Source organism: Dermochelys coriacea, chromosome 6 (genome assembly GCF_009764565.3).
Source record: "Dermochelys coriacea isolate rDerCor1 chromosome 6, rDerCor1.pri.v4, whole genome shotgun sequence".
NCBI classification, from domain to species: domain Eukaryota; kingdom Metazoa; phylum Chordata; order Testudines; family Dermochelyidae; genus Dermochelys; species Dermochelys coriacea.
Window position 1 is genome coordinate 52459879 of NC_050073.1, and position 13906 is coordinate 52473784.

At 48.2% G+C, this 13906-nt stretch overlaps 1 protein-coding gene across 1 annotated transcript in view; it reads right to left on the minus strand.

Annotated features, from left to right (window-relative positions):
• Window positions 1-904: 904 nt before the first annotated feature.
• Window positions 905-13906, minus strand: part of ALX4 (ALX homeobox 4) — a 65869-nt gene continuing 52867 nt past the window's right edge. The window contains exons 4-5 of the mRNA XM_038406932.2: window positions 11876-12004; window positions 905-4046 (exon numbers count right to left, since the gene is read on the minus strand). Coding sequence (XP_038262860.1) covers window positions 3723-4046; window positions 11876-12004 — 453 coding nt within the window. The 3' untranslated portion in view covers window positions 905-3722. The remainder of the gene's footprint in view (window positions 4047-11875; window positions 12005-13906) is intronic.

Genomic DNA, 13906 nt, shown 5'->3' on the forward strand with positions numbered 1-13906 from the left:
TTGGGTTCCCTTCACCCCCATTGCCCCCCAGTATCAAATTCCAGCTGAAATTTACAGGATAGGTTTGTTGTCCCCCCAAAATTTAGCATCTCTTTAGCAAACTGTGTGAGATCAGGGGCATGTAGGAGAACACTGCTCCTTTTCCAAGGCCAAGCCTCTGTACAGCCCCAGCTGGTAGGGGGAGGATAGTGGAGTCAACAGTCCCTCCAACAGCTGCTTAGTTCAGGCCGTCTGGATTTAGAAAGCCCGGTAGTGAAATTAAGTAGCTGGGAGCTAGGGAGCCAGAGTGAACCACCAGGTCTGTCTTTGTCCAACAGACTCAGTAAGGGATCCTCTTTATGGTCATCCCAGCCGGGTCCTGTCTCTTTTCGTCTCTACAGGGCAGTGGGTGGCAGAAGCACTTTTCAAATCACAGAGGGCTGCTCAGTCTGGCTGAGGGGGTTTGGAGTGGGTGCTAGATCTGCCCCAGCATCACACTGGCAGCTTGACTGTTAGATTTCTGCTTAAATAAGGTTATTTTGAAAGGTTTTTTGTAAAACCAAGTAGCGATGGACGGAGGAAATGAAAACAACAAAAGCTGGCTCTAGGGCAGGAGAAACGGAGGGTGAAAGTGACCAGACCAGCAACATTGATGATGCAAGTGAGGGGCAAAAACTAAATGAGCTGCAACAGTGGGGAAAAGTCGGTTTGGGCCCCAGTCCTTCCACTGGAGCCTGTGGCTCTGCACAAGACCTTGGAGCCATCTACCTGGATTCTATTCCACGCTCTGGACCTTTAGAGGTTAAAAAATCCTTTCCATTTTTATTAGAGGAAGGAGTTTTTACTGACACTAGGCGGGGTGGGGGATGGGGGAGTTGCATTGTTTTTTTGTGGAAGAGGGAGTTAAAATGTGTTTGTTTTTTTAAACCTTGGCGTTATCTCTTTAAAATATACATGAAAACTGGAGAAAATTTCAAGAAGGGCTTAAGTTCTCCCCTGTGACTCTGTCTGAGGTGGAAGGCAGCCTTGTTTCAGCAAGTTGAAAACCCACGCAGGGAACATGTGCCTAATCCAGCGATTCTCAAACTATGGGGTGAGACCCCCAAAGTGGGTCATGAGCCTGTTCTAATGGGGTCACTAGGGCTCCATTAGACTTGCCCCCCACCCAAGACTGAAGCCCTTTGGCTTTGGCGGCCCCCAGGGCAGCGGGGCTCAGGCAGGGTCAGGCTTCAGTCCCCGCTCCTGGGGTTGTGTAGTAATTTTTGTTTCAGAAGGGGGTTGCAATGAAGTTTGAGAACTGCTGGCTGATCATTAAGCTAATCTTCCACGCTGAGGCACAACTCCTGTTCATCCTTGGCTGACATAGACTCATTATTACACATGGACTTCTGGATACGTGCATGACACCTCCCTCACTGAGTGTGGGGGAAAGCTTCACTTAGAATTCTACTGACCCCAAAGACTTTTGAGGGAAAAAAGAGACAGAAGTATTAGTTTCACTTAGTCTAATAAATACATGTGAATGTTAGCTCTAATATAGGTGTATTATTTATATAGGGCACAGCAGTGTGCTAGGCAGTACATAAATAATAATAATATATACACATAGCCAGAAACCTGAATTTTGGAAGTAGTTTCTTTGGAGACAGTCCAACCATTGTGAAACAAGACTCTGAAAAGAACCCTTAATACTCCCAAATGAACTGCTTCATAGCACCCAGAGACAAGGAGTTGTGACAATGTCTTTCATTGGACCAACTTCTATTGGGGAGAGAGACAAGACTTGTCTCTCTCCCCAATAGAAGTTGGTCCAATGAAAGAACCTCACCCATGTTGTCTCACTAATAGCCTGGGACCGACATGGCTACAACAACGCTCCCTATTGCCCCTTACATGCTGGGCCAAGTTCATCCTGATTTAATGCTCCGGAAGTTACTGGACTTGCACGTGGGATGAAATGAGCCTCCATGTCACATGGGATAGCCAGGTCCGCCATAGCTCTTGTGACAAAGAGAGAGATGAAGCTATGATGCAGCTTCTCTTTCTCATGAGCCAAGATGCTAAAGCCAGCTGCCCCTAGCCAATACTGTTTAACATAATCTCTTGAGGCATGTGCATGTGTTACATACCCTGCCAGAATTACCCCATGCTGTTTCTAGTGCTGCTTCAAGCATCCATGGCTTTAAGCAATGGTGCAATGGGAGCTTCTGAGACTATCCCTGGTACCACAGACTCAATGGAAAGGTTGGGAAGAATTTGGCCTTGCAGGGGAAAACTCGTCCAACAGTTTACAGTTTAACTTTGAATAGTTAATGCAGCCCCAGGTAACAGGAAACAAATAGGAACCACAGAGAGAAATCAAGAAGTGCCATTGACTCAAAGGACACAGAGAGCCCAGGGAGATTCTGCCCATCTGCACCCTGCTGACCAGCATTTCAGAGGATGCACACTAGAGGCCACTGCCCCGCTACTACATGCTGTTCCGTAGAGGACGGTAGTGAAGTGACAAGGGATCATTCCGTACATACTGACGTCAGGACAGCGGCTGCATGTGTGTGGGGGATGCCATCACACATGAAAGCCAACGAGCAGGGGGCGCATGCTAGCACTTGAGTTGTGATTCAAGGGAACCTCCCTTCTGCTATGAAGACCAACAGACCCATGCTGGGTAGGGCCCACATAGCAGCTGCACTTCTACAGTTGCTAGCTGTAGGTAGATGCCAGTAACTGCTGACCCAATAAACACCTCTTAAAAGAGATGGAAGATTAAAGGCCTGCCATTCCCTTCCTGCTGTGGACCTGTGCTTACAAACCAACTAATGCTAGCTATTTCCTAGAAGGGGCGAAGGAACCTTAGCTTACTGGGTGCTAATGTCCTCTGAGCACCTAAAAGGCAGGGAAGTTGCTATTTCCCTTAGTGAGCCTGAATGGAGGTGAGTGAAGTAGGGTGTAGCTGATTGTCTTAGTCTGTAACTTCAAGCTTTTCCAGCAATGGTGGTACTTAGCTCTGTAGGGAAAGACATACCATCCCTTTCCCCATCCTTCCTTAGCCTCTCTGCAAGTCCTTGCTTCAGCTAAGCTTGCGCAACACAGAGAGGAACCAAGGCAGGAGTCAATGGGGGTAATTTTGATTTCTTTTGGACCAAGATTCTCCCCCCAGCTCTATTGCAAACTCAAATTGCTAGTTGTGACTCCTGCTAAGAGGCCAAGAGTGATGGCCCTGCGATTCCCCCCCCCCCACCCGGAGGTGCCTCCTTGCTGGTGCCAGGCATCACCCCCCACACTTGTTGCCTGTATGGGACAGAATAAAATGGATTAGAAACGACACTTCAACGCATGGGTGGAGGGAGGGGGAAATCAACTGAAAATGATGGGCGGTTGATTGGAAAGTCCGCTCTGGTGTTAGAAAAGGCATGGGGAGAAAAAATGCCCTGGTCATTGGCAAATGCAAGCATGATAGTGAAAGGGAAACGCCACCTGTTAGAAGAAAACACAAGTCTAGCTGGGATAGGAGCGATTCCGCCACTTTCTCTTATCCTGCTTGAGCACAGGAAGTTGGGAGCTTCCTGTGTGTACGTTTGAAACACTCCACTTACGGTAAGGTACGTGTTCGCTGTAGCTAAAAGTGCTGCATTCGGCTCCCCAAGGAGGCAATGGCTGTCTTGAGTCCAAGCGGATGGTGGGTTTTTTTGGTTGTCCCCGTTTGCTCTGTCAGTGTCTTGAGGGCGTTGGCTGCAGCCCTGTCATGTCGCCCAGGAGATGGCAGCACTGTGCTCCTTTGCCTTCATCCTCAGGGCCGCAATGCTGGAGGTTTTGCGGTCAGGCTCACCGCTCAGCTCGTAGCCATTGATGCCCGGGCTAATCCCAGCGGTGCCAAAGAGGCTGCCCATGTGAGTCTGTCCCACGTGGCTGCCAGGGCTGGAGACACTCAGGAACTCGGAGACACCACCAGCTGCATGGGGGTGTCCGTGGGGGGACATGCAGGAGGGTACTGTGTCACAGGGGACCACGCATGCGGGCACGGGGGAGGCAGTGCCATTGTTGCCAATCCAGGATGGGTTCTGGATCTGGGGGAGGAAAAGGAACCACAGTGTTAGCTCCTGGGCAGCCCTGGAGATGGAAGAACGGGTAAAGTACAGAGAGGAACAGTCCTGGCTTCTGTCGCCCCATGGGCCTCCACTCTGCTCCACAGGGGCCCCCTCTAGCGGGGAGAGGGACAGTCAGGGTCTGTGGCCCAGTCAGTCCTCAGTCTCCCAGCTGAGACCATTAGCAAGGGGGCCAGCTAATGCAAGCTGTTCTGTGGACACCTGGCCACCAGAAACTAGACTGAAAACCATCAGCCCATTTCACAAGGGCCCCAAACAGCCATTGCATGAGAACAACTTGCAACCTGGGCCAAGCTGGCCTAGATTTGAATAAAGACCTAGAGGGAAAATATTCCATGTCCATTTCCAGTCCCCACAGCCCTTCATTTTAAACTCCACTTAATGCAGCTTGACATAATATACTGGGTACAGCCAGAAAATTGCTCCTAGGAACCCCGTATACACTGAGCACCTGCTGACCGGTGGAATGGGATAGCTTGAAAGAACATATGAGCCACAGGAATAAAAGGGCTAAGAGGACAAGCAACATCGGCAGCCCTCTGGGGTCTGGCAGCTGCTGTTCCTGGGTTGGTTATGAGCACTTGGGACTGTTAATCCTGCTGGCCAGGTAATAGGGTTGAAAGAAGGCCCATTAGCCACAAACTCAGTGTAGGTAACCACTGAGCAAGGGAAAGGTGTAAGAGCAGAGGGGGAGAATTCTTAAATGTGTGTGGGGAGTAAATCCAGTTCTGTGTTAAGGAACATTTTCCAGAGACATTGGGTGGGTGTGTCTGGATTCATACAAAGCATCCCCCAAGCAGGAGACTCATGAGTGAAGGAGTGGTGCCATATTAGCCCCAAAACCACCTGAGCTAGGCCATGCTGTTTTGCCCAGTGAGTAGGGATACCGGCTAATCCCAAGGTGCTTTACACCCTGGGGATGGGTTCCTGGGTTTGGGAAGAGACTGCTGAAGAGGAGAGGACAGGGAGCACTGAGTGGTCCTCCTGAAGCACCCAGCCTGCTTCTGGGACATTTCCCGCCTGACCTGGCCTGTGGGAAAGGTTTGCCCCAGATTCCACACTTGCTGGATCTGCCCTACCCAGGGAAGCAGCAGAGCCCAAGAAGTTAAGCCAGGTACTTCCTGCTGTGGAAGCCAGAAGCAGTCGTGTGCTGAAGGTGTGGCTGGTGAGGGAGCTGAGGCCGCCGGGGAGAAGGTGCTAGGGAGCAACGCTTCTCAGATGTCTAAAGTACAGGCTAAGGAGCTGAGAGGGGCTCCTGTTGTGGTGCTAGGCAGATGGTTTGCAGGGAGATGGGACCTGAGTCACTCTCCTTCCACCCTTCACCTGAGAAATTTGATGGACATGTCTTCAGGTTAAAATGGCAATATGACATAAGGTCTCAGATAAGCAATGAAATGCAGAGGAATCTGCTCTACTGGCATCAAGTCCATTCCTAGCAGGCTGGTTGTTGTAAGTGCTCAGTCAAGTCATCCATGCAACCACCCAGTGTGCACATCACACCAGGCCTGGCACGTGGGTTTGCTAATAATGCTAACTCAGTAGCTGTACTCTTTTATCACCACCTGGATCTTCCCTGGCCTCTTCCATCTTCCGACTTCCACAAAATTTCCTTATGAATTGACTAATGAATTTACCTTAGCTAGGGAGAGAAGCTTCCCTTTTTGTAACATAGGCATGAAATGATCAACCTGAAGGGGGGAGAGGTTGTGTTCATATGTCCAGAGATTTTGTTCAAATTAAAGAGGGGAGTCAAATTAACCAGTGAATTGGTTAAGTGGATGGCTCCGTAGACTTCAGATGATATCTACATAAATCAGGAAGGCTTATCAAGTCAAGGGAAAGAACAATGACATCCTGAGCATTTGCTAGAAGGCTCATAGTTTTCAGAGGATTTCCCAGTGCAACTGACCCCCAATCTCAGAATTGACTACTAGTAGGTGCTATGCACTAGGTTCATCAGAAAGCAGCTCACTGTGCCTTTACTTATCTGCCAAGGCTTGAGTGCAGGATATTTACCCTGTAACAAAGAATGACACCACAAATGCCTAAAGCAGCACAAGGAGGTCAGCTCTCTGCCCTGCTTTAGATGTTAGCAAGGTCACAACTTGATGCCAAGGAAAAGCAGAACCTAGAATGCTGGTTTATGCAGGGAAAAATGTTTGCGGTCATTCCTATGTCCCAGCAGCTTGAGAGCACTCTAAAACAAATCACACAGCCTCCATAGGAGATACTGTCTGGGGATCCTCAGAGCATCCAGTAGATCCCCAAAGTCCTTTCCCACTGGGCTCCAGCTAAAACCTGCAATAGGTTCTCTGAGATAGGCTTCTTTGGCTGTTCCACAGTCCTGGGCAGGAATACGGAAGGGCCATCACCAGGATATTATGTTCACCTTTAAGTAAAGGCCCTTACAAGGCACATCTCTTCTTGGGGAATTAATTACTTATTGGTATGGCAGATTATGTTTAGAAGTTAAGCAATCCAGACCAGAAATTACTGCTCAAAGCCTGCAGGCCACATTTAGACCCAATGGAAAAGCGAGTGCAGCTCCACTGATGTCAGTGGACTAGCACCCATTCACACTAAGTCTGACTGAGAGGCACTGAATCTAGTCGATAGAGCTGCAGACTGGGACTCAGGAGACTGGGGGTCTTCCACTGACCTACTGTGTGATGCTGAGCAAGCCATTTCATCTCTCTTTGCCTATGGTTTCCTGCCCACCCCCTTAGCCTTCACTACTTAGACTGCAAGCACTTTAGGTCAGAGCTTGTTTCTTGTTGTATGACTATTCAGTTCCTTGCAATGCTGGTGTAGCTGTATTAGACCTAGGATATTACAGAGATAAGGTGGGGGAAGTAATATCTTTTTTTGGGCCCACTTCTGTTGGTGAGAGAGACAAGCTTTTGAGCTACACCAGGCCCTTCTTCAGGTCTGGGAAAGGTACGCAGAGTGTCACAGCTAAATATAAGGAGGACCAGATTGTTTAGCATATTCTAAGGCAAAGTGGCTCGTTAACACCCCTGTGGTCACCGGATAGGTTGTTGTAATAAGCCATAAATCCGGTGTTTTTATTAAGCCCGTGCTTTTTAGTGTCTAGCAAAGTTATGAAACTGTAGGTGCCCATGCTCGTCTTTTGAAGGTAATGTGCAGGTTTCCTTTGAGGACAAGGGTTGAGGGGTCAGATATGGAGTGATCACTTTGTGACAAGTGTGCACCGGTAGGTGTTATGTTGTTTTCATCCTTTATCATTTTTCTGTGTGAGTTCATGCAACAGCATAGTGATGCTCTGGTTTTGCCAACGTAGTTGTTATTGTGGCATTTAGTCCATTGGATGAGATACACCATGTGTTGTGATAGGCATAAGTAGGACCAATTAATCTTGATAGGTGTGTTGTGGGGGGGGGGTGTTGATCATCAAAGCAGTGGAGATATGTCTGCAAGTTTTGCATCTATTGTTATAGCAGGGTTTGGTGCTGCATTGAGTTTGTGGGTCCTGGGCTGTGAAGACCTTGCTTCTGATGATGAGTTTGGAGAGGCTGGGGGATTGTCTGAAGGCCAGCAGTGTGGATTAAGGAAAGAGTTCTTTCAGAATGTGGTTCCCATCGAGTATAGGTTGTAATTGTTTAATGATGCCTTGCATGCGTTCCAGTGTGGGGTGATAGGTGACAATGAGGGGTGTGCAGTCAGAAGTTGTTTTTTTTTTTCTATATGGAAGCAGGTTCTCTTGGAGTATTTTGGTGGCCCATTCCATGATGCGATCTACTTCTCTGGTGGAGTGTCCTTGTTTTAAGATAGGTATCCTGGACTTTCTCCTTGAAGCATATTCTGTGATATCTGAGGGCCTGTTTGTAGATAACAGCTATCTTGGGGCCTTGGGGGTGATTACTGGATTTGTGAAGGTAAGGATGGTGATCTGTGGGTTTCTTGTATATAGTTGTCAGTAGGGTTCCATTGCTGAAGCTGATTGTGGTGCCTAGGAAGTCGATGCTGGTGCAGGAGTGAGTGTTCGAGAGAGAACTGAATAGATGGATGGTGGAAATCTATGAGGGAGTTTAGGTCGGTCCAGAGGATGACAATATTATTGACGTATCTCAGATATACCATTGATTTCACTGTGCATTTGTCCAGAAATTCTTCCTCAAAGTGGGCCATGAAGAGGTGGGCATATTGGGGAGCCACCCTAGTATCCATGGCTGTTCCCATCGTTTGGGAGTATACAGTTCCTGGCTCAATTGGGCCCTGACCTTGGTTAGAGCCTCTAAGTACTAGTGTAATACAAATAGGTAATAAAGTGTTTGCAGCACTCCAGTATGCTTGTCGAAGAGACACAGGTGTGGTCAGCATGCAGTCTCTGGGACAGACCATTTCCCATTTGCTTGCCTTAATTTTTGCTTAGCATATGCAGGCTGGTTAGAGAGAGAAAAGGAAACCCCTGCATGTGCCCCCTCCACTCCCTAGAAAGCAAAGTCAGATTCAAGTGTCCAGCCATCTGGGATCCTGAATCTTAATAATAAAACAAAATGATACTGCAGAAGAAGAGCGGTGTTTGGCAACGGGAGGCCCTTCCTTGGGGAATAGGTGTGTTGGGGATGGGGGGGAATAAGATGAAAGAATGCAACAAGAGAAGATCCAGATGGAGTGAGAGTGTGAAGAGCCCAACATTCCTCAGCCCAGCAGCATCACTGGCTTCTGTTCCACTACTGACCTTTTACCTCCTGCAAAGTACATTTTTTTAGGCTGGGGGAGGAGGTGGTGAGGAGTGAGGGAGGCGATGAAAGTACAAAGGCAGAAGAGAGAGTGTTACAAAGTGTGGTCTAGTGTGTCCTTTGCTTGAAAGATCCTTTGGTGTCTCTCAGCTGTTTAATAAGGGCCTCTTATCCCTTCCAATACAAAGGGGAAGCCAACCAAGGGGAAAGGTCAAGCACTCTTGGCCTTGATGCAGGAAAGCCTGTTTGCCGTGCTCTCCAGGAAGGCCAGCCGAGCATCTGACAGCTCAGGGTTGGAGGGGAAATCCCAGCAGCTGAGAACATGGGAGAGGAAGGCTGGATCACTGTTTAGAGTGCTGGCCTAAGCGTTGGGAGGTGCAGGTTTGATTCTCTGTTCTGCCACAGGCTCCCAGTGTGACCGTGGGCATGTCACTTAGGGTGGGATCCACAATGGGACTTAGGCGTTGCAATGGTGAGTGTCATGGCAACTTAACAATCACAGGAACAACACTGTGATCCACAAAGCCGGAGTCTATCATTTTAGACTTGAAATCAGATGAAGGTTTTTAACCATCAGAGGAGTGAAGTTTTGGAATAACCTTCCAAGGGAAGCAGTGGGGGCAAAAGATCTATCTGGTTTTAAGATTCTACTCGATAAGTTTATGGAGGAGATGGTATGATGGGATAATGGGATTTTGGTAAGTAATTGATCTTTAAATATTCAGGGTAAATAGGCCAAATCCCCTGAGATGGGATATTAGATGGATGGGATCTGATTTACTATAGAAAACTCTTTCCTGGGTATCTGGCTGGTGAATCTTGCCCATGTGCTCAGGGTTTGGCTGATTGCCATCTTTGGGGTCGGGAGGGAGGTTTCCTCCAGGGCAGATTGGAGAGGCCCTGGAGTTTTTTTTTGCCTACCTCTGTAGCATGGGGCATGGTTGACTGGAGGGAGGCTTCTCTGCTCCTTGAAGTTTTGAACCATGATTTGAGGACTTCAATAGCTCAGACATGGGTGAGGTTTTTCATAGGAGTGGTGGGTGACATTCTGTGGCCTGCGCTGTGCAGGAGGTCGGACTAGATGATCAGAGTGGTCCCTTCTGACCTTAGTATCTATGAATCTATGAATCTAGGTAAGTGCCTAGCCCCCCATACAATGAATGGGGAAAGATAGGCACCTAAGAATGCAATCCGCAGATATCAGCACTAGGTGGGGAGCTGTCTAAGCTAGCCAGTGGGAGATGCTAATTCTGCCTCCCCCACCCATGAAGGCAAGCTGCAAGGAGATGCCTATCTCTGCTTAGAAATCCGTGAAAGGGAACCTGCTGCCTGGAGTCAGGTGGCTTAAGCACCTAAGACACTTCTTGTGGGAACAAGTTACTTGTGCTCCACACAAAATGGCTCAAGGAGGAGCCCACACCTTCTAGCCCAGTGGTTAGAGCTCTCTCTGGGATGTGGCAGACCCAGGTTCAGTCCCCCCCTTGCAGGCAGAGGGGGAGAAAGGATTTTAACAGGGGTGTTCCACCTCTCAGGAGCATGCTCTAACTACTGAGCTATGGGATAGTCCCATGTGGGGACTCCCTCAATCTATTCTGGTGATAAATAATGAAAGAATGGTTGGAGCAGGGGGACTGGCGCCTGGGTCACCTCCCAGATGGGTGTCCCAGCACTGGACTAGGGAGTTGTGTTCTTTCTCTCTGTCTGGTCCAATGACTATTTAAGTATTTATCCATAGTGGAACAGTCAGTGGGCCAGAGGGAGACAGAGTGTGAGAATAACTCTGGGCTTTGAATGATCTGGCTTAGGTGCCTATTGGGGTTTACTTTTGTGGCTCCTACTCTTAGACTCTTGGTGCCTTTGTTCCTTATGGGTAAAATGGGGGGTAATAGCATTTTCCTATCTCACAGGGTGTTATGAGGATAAATACATTACCAACTATGAGGTGCTCAGCTGTGCTGAAGGGGGACATACAAGTATCTAGCTAAATGGAGAATCCCTGAGCAGGGTGTTTGGTGTCTCCTCCTGCATGAATATATCAGAAGGCTACATCAGGTGATATCACAGAGGGACAAGCTTGTCCTGGGAGATTGAAACAGATGAGAAGCCTGCGCCTAATGACTCCTACTTGATTCAGGCAGGAACTAGTGTTAAAAGGGAAGGGACATCTGGGGAATTTGTTTAAGGGTGACTTTAAAGGTCCATTCACGCCTTTTCTAAACCAATTAAATGTTTTCAGGAGCTAAAATATCCAGGGATCAGAACAGAATATAATTTAAGAACTGAATAGAACAGAATTGGAATGAATGGAGTGTGGCCAGTGAATCATTGGCCTTGCTGCTTGGTGTCGGGTTGGTCTTGGTGTCGCACCCTAGGGGAGACTGCAAAGGACAGCCCTATATTAGGGCATGGGAAATCCAGATCAACCTGCCCACTCTTAGGAGCTGGGGAGAGCTGTGTAATGATAATTATTATCTATGTATTGATTTGCATTACGGCAGCACTTTGGGGTAGAGTCCAGGATCAGGAACTGACTGTGCTAGGTGCTGTACAAACACCAAGACCGTCCCTGACCCAGAGAGCTTGCAATCTAGGTTTCTGACAGGACATGAGAAGCCGACAGGGAAGACAAATGAAGGGGGCAGTGGGAAGAACAAGGTAACAGCAAGAGGAGCAGAATTAGCCCAGTAGACAGTGGCTTCACTGCACCACTTGCATAGCAGTCATCAGTTGCAAGACTTTTGTAGGCAGCACCGCAGAGGTAAGTCTGAAAGAGGATGATGTATAGCTCCACACCGTGCTACCCCATACTGTGCCTGAGATGCTCACAGGGTCAGTACAGTTTGTCTCTCAGCAGAAGGACTGACTTATTGTGGGAAGCACAAGAGACTATGAGTGAACGTTGTGTCAGGCATCTGTTGCCCAGACACTAGAAGTGACTCTGGTCTCGGCCCACTACCTCCCAGTGGGGCCAGCATTGCCCCAGTGCATCACAATGATGGATAGCCTCAGGGTTAGGGAGGTGGAGACTGAAAGAAGCTGAACAGGGCAGTCAAGAGGCCGGAGTGGGGCAGGGCAGGGGACACTCACCTGGGCGTAGTTCTCTGCTCGGGTTAGGAGGGGCAGCTCATAGGCCGTTGAGAAGTGGGTTCGAACCTGCTGCATCTGACCAAACCGCTCTCGCTTCCTCCATTTTGCCCGTCGGTTCTGAAACCAAACCTGAGGGGACAAGCACAGGCAGCAGAGATCAGAGAGGATGGGAGCAAGGAGTGAGCTCAAAGCACCTCCAGAGAGAGTAGGGGTTAGAGGTCCCGGAACAACCAACCTGGGGAGACTTTTGCCAGATAACACCTCTTGTGCTGTACCCAGAGTGCTTTGCAATAGAAGTCCCAAACCTAACTGGGGGTAAGGGACAATTTTCGATTGTAGGCATGTTAACGTTATGCCAAGTGACCACATGCAGTTGCACAAAGGCCCAAATCCTCAAAGGTATTTAGGCTCCTAACTTCCGTTGATTTCAATACAATGGAAGTGGGCCCCAAATCCCAGTTCTAGATATCTAGTCACCCACTTGAGCTCCCATATAAGGCAACTGGGCACCCCACTTACTGCTTGCCCTAGAATTCGGTGAATCAGAGTCTCTTGTTTATTGTTGGCTAGATGCAATTTCTTATCTGCTAAAGTAAAAGAGATGCTGTTGAGATGAATGTCCCTGCATCACTGATAAGTCCCCGCCCAGAGATTAGTCAACTGGAAAGAATTTTAAAATCTGTTTTTTTCTTTGTACCAATAATCTGGTGTGGTTTCTTTCAGCACCTTCATCAACTCAGAGAAAGACACTAGCCCTGTCATTTTCACTTTCTGTTCAATTTCATTCCATGGGTCCCATGGCTGCTGATCCCACTTTCTGACACTCTGGGGAAATTGTAAATCCCCCAACAAATTGTTTTCACAAAAAATAGATGGAAACTTCCCTCTTCCTCTGAGGATCCCAGTCCTTGAGAACTGAGCTTCCTCCTAAGATGAAGGAAAGTAGGAAACACTTCTTAGTTCAAGAGGGAAGAGAATCTCCTCTACATTTACAGAGCGGAGATCTGGGTTTTTCCATTGTTGGATCTTTCTGGTGCAAGGGATTCCTGTGTGAGCCATAGAAATCCACTGAAAAAATTCCTTGAATGAAAGGAAAAGCAAAGTTGTCTCATATAAACCTGGTATTATTTTTACAGTAGGGCAGAGAGGTCCAATGGAAATGATGCTGATCCAGGAGTGAAGAAACTTAGATTCCAATCCTAGCTCTGCTACTGACTCTGTATGACCTTGGGCATGTCCTATCATCTCTCTATAAAGATGATAATCCTGACCCACCTCTCCTGGTTGCTGTGTGGATTAATTAATTCCTATTAGATGAGAGGTGCTGTATAAAATTACGCATGAGATCAACAGCCCTGGAGTCTCAATTCACAGAGGCCACTCCTGGCAATCTGCCCCCTACACAACACTTCAGGGTTCCCCCCCGCCATGCCACTCCAATTTGTCCCAACTGCCTCTCTGTCATGATGGACCAAATTTAAGGGAATGGTGTAACAACCTGGTGTATGGGGGTCACAGTGCCACTCAGGTTTGGCTCAGCTGCTCCTCCATCGGGGGTGCCTGGGCCAAATCTGTCACTCTAGCAGCTTCCTTGTTTGCCTGTAGCTAGTGCAGTCTCTGTCAATTAATGTCCTTAGCTACTGATCAGGTAGCAGTAGTGCCAGCTTTTTCCATACTGCACCCCACACAAAACTCACTGTGTTGGGGCTGTGCTGGGCAACTTCTAACAAGCCTCATTTGGGCCAATTGATGTTTTTGCCCATGATCTCAGCCTAGCCCTAACCAAACCCTCCCTGATTTGGAGATCCTGAGAGTGAACATGAACGTTACTGGACTGTGTCTGCTTCCCTATTCCTGCCCTGATAGCTCCTTCAGCTGAGCTGAATTATCACCTGGATCAAAGGATCAGCAATGTGGATCAAATGAAGATCTTCAATAAATAGACTGTATGTTGGTGTCAAGTTCAGAGTATAGATCTGGGACCCAGGAAATCTTGAGTTTTAATCCCGGCTCTGACAATGGGTAACTCTA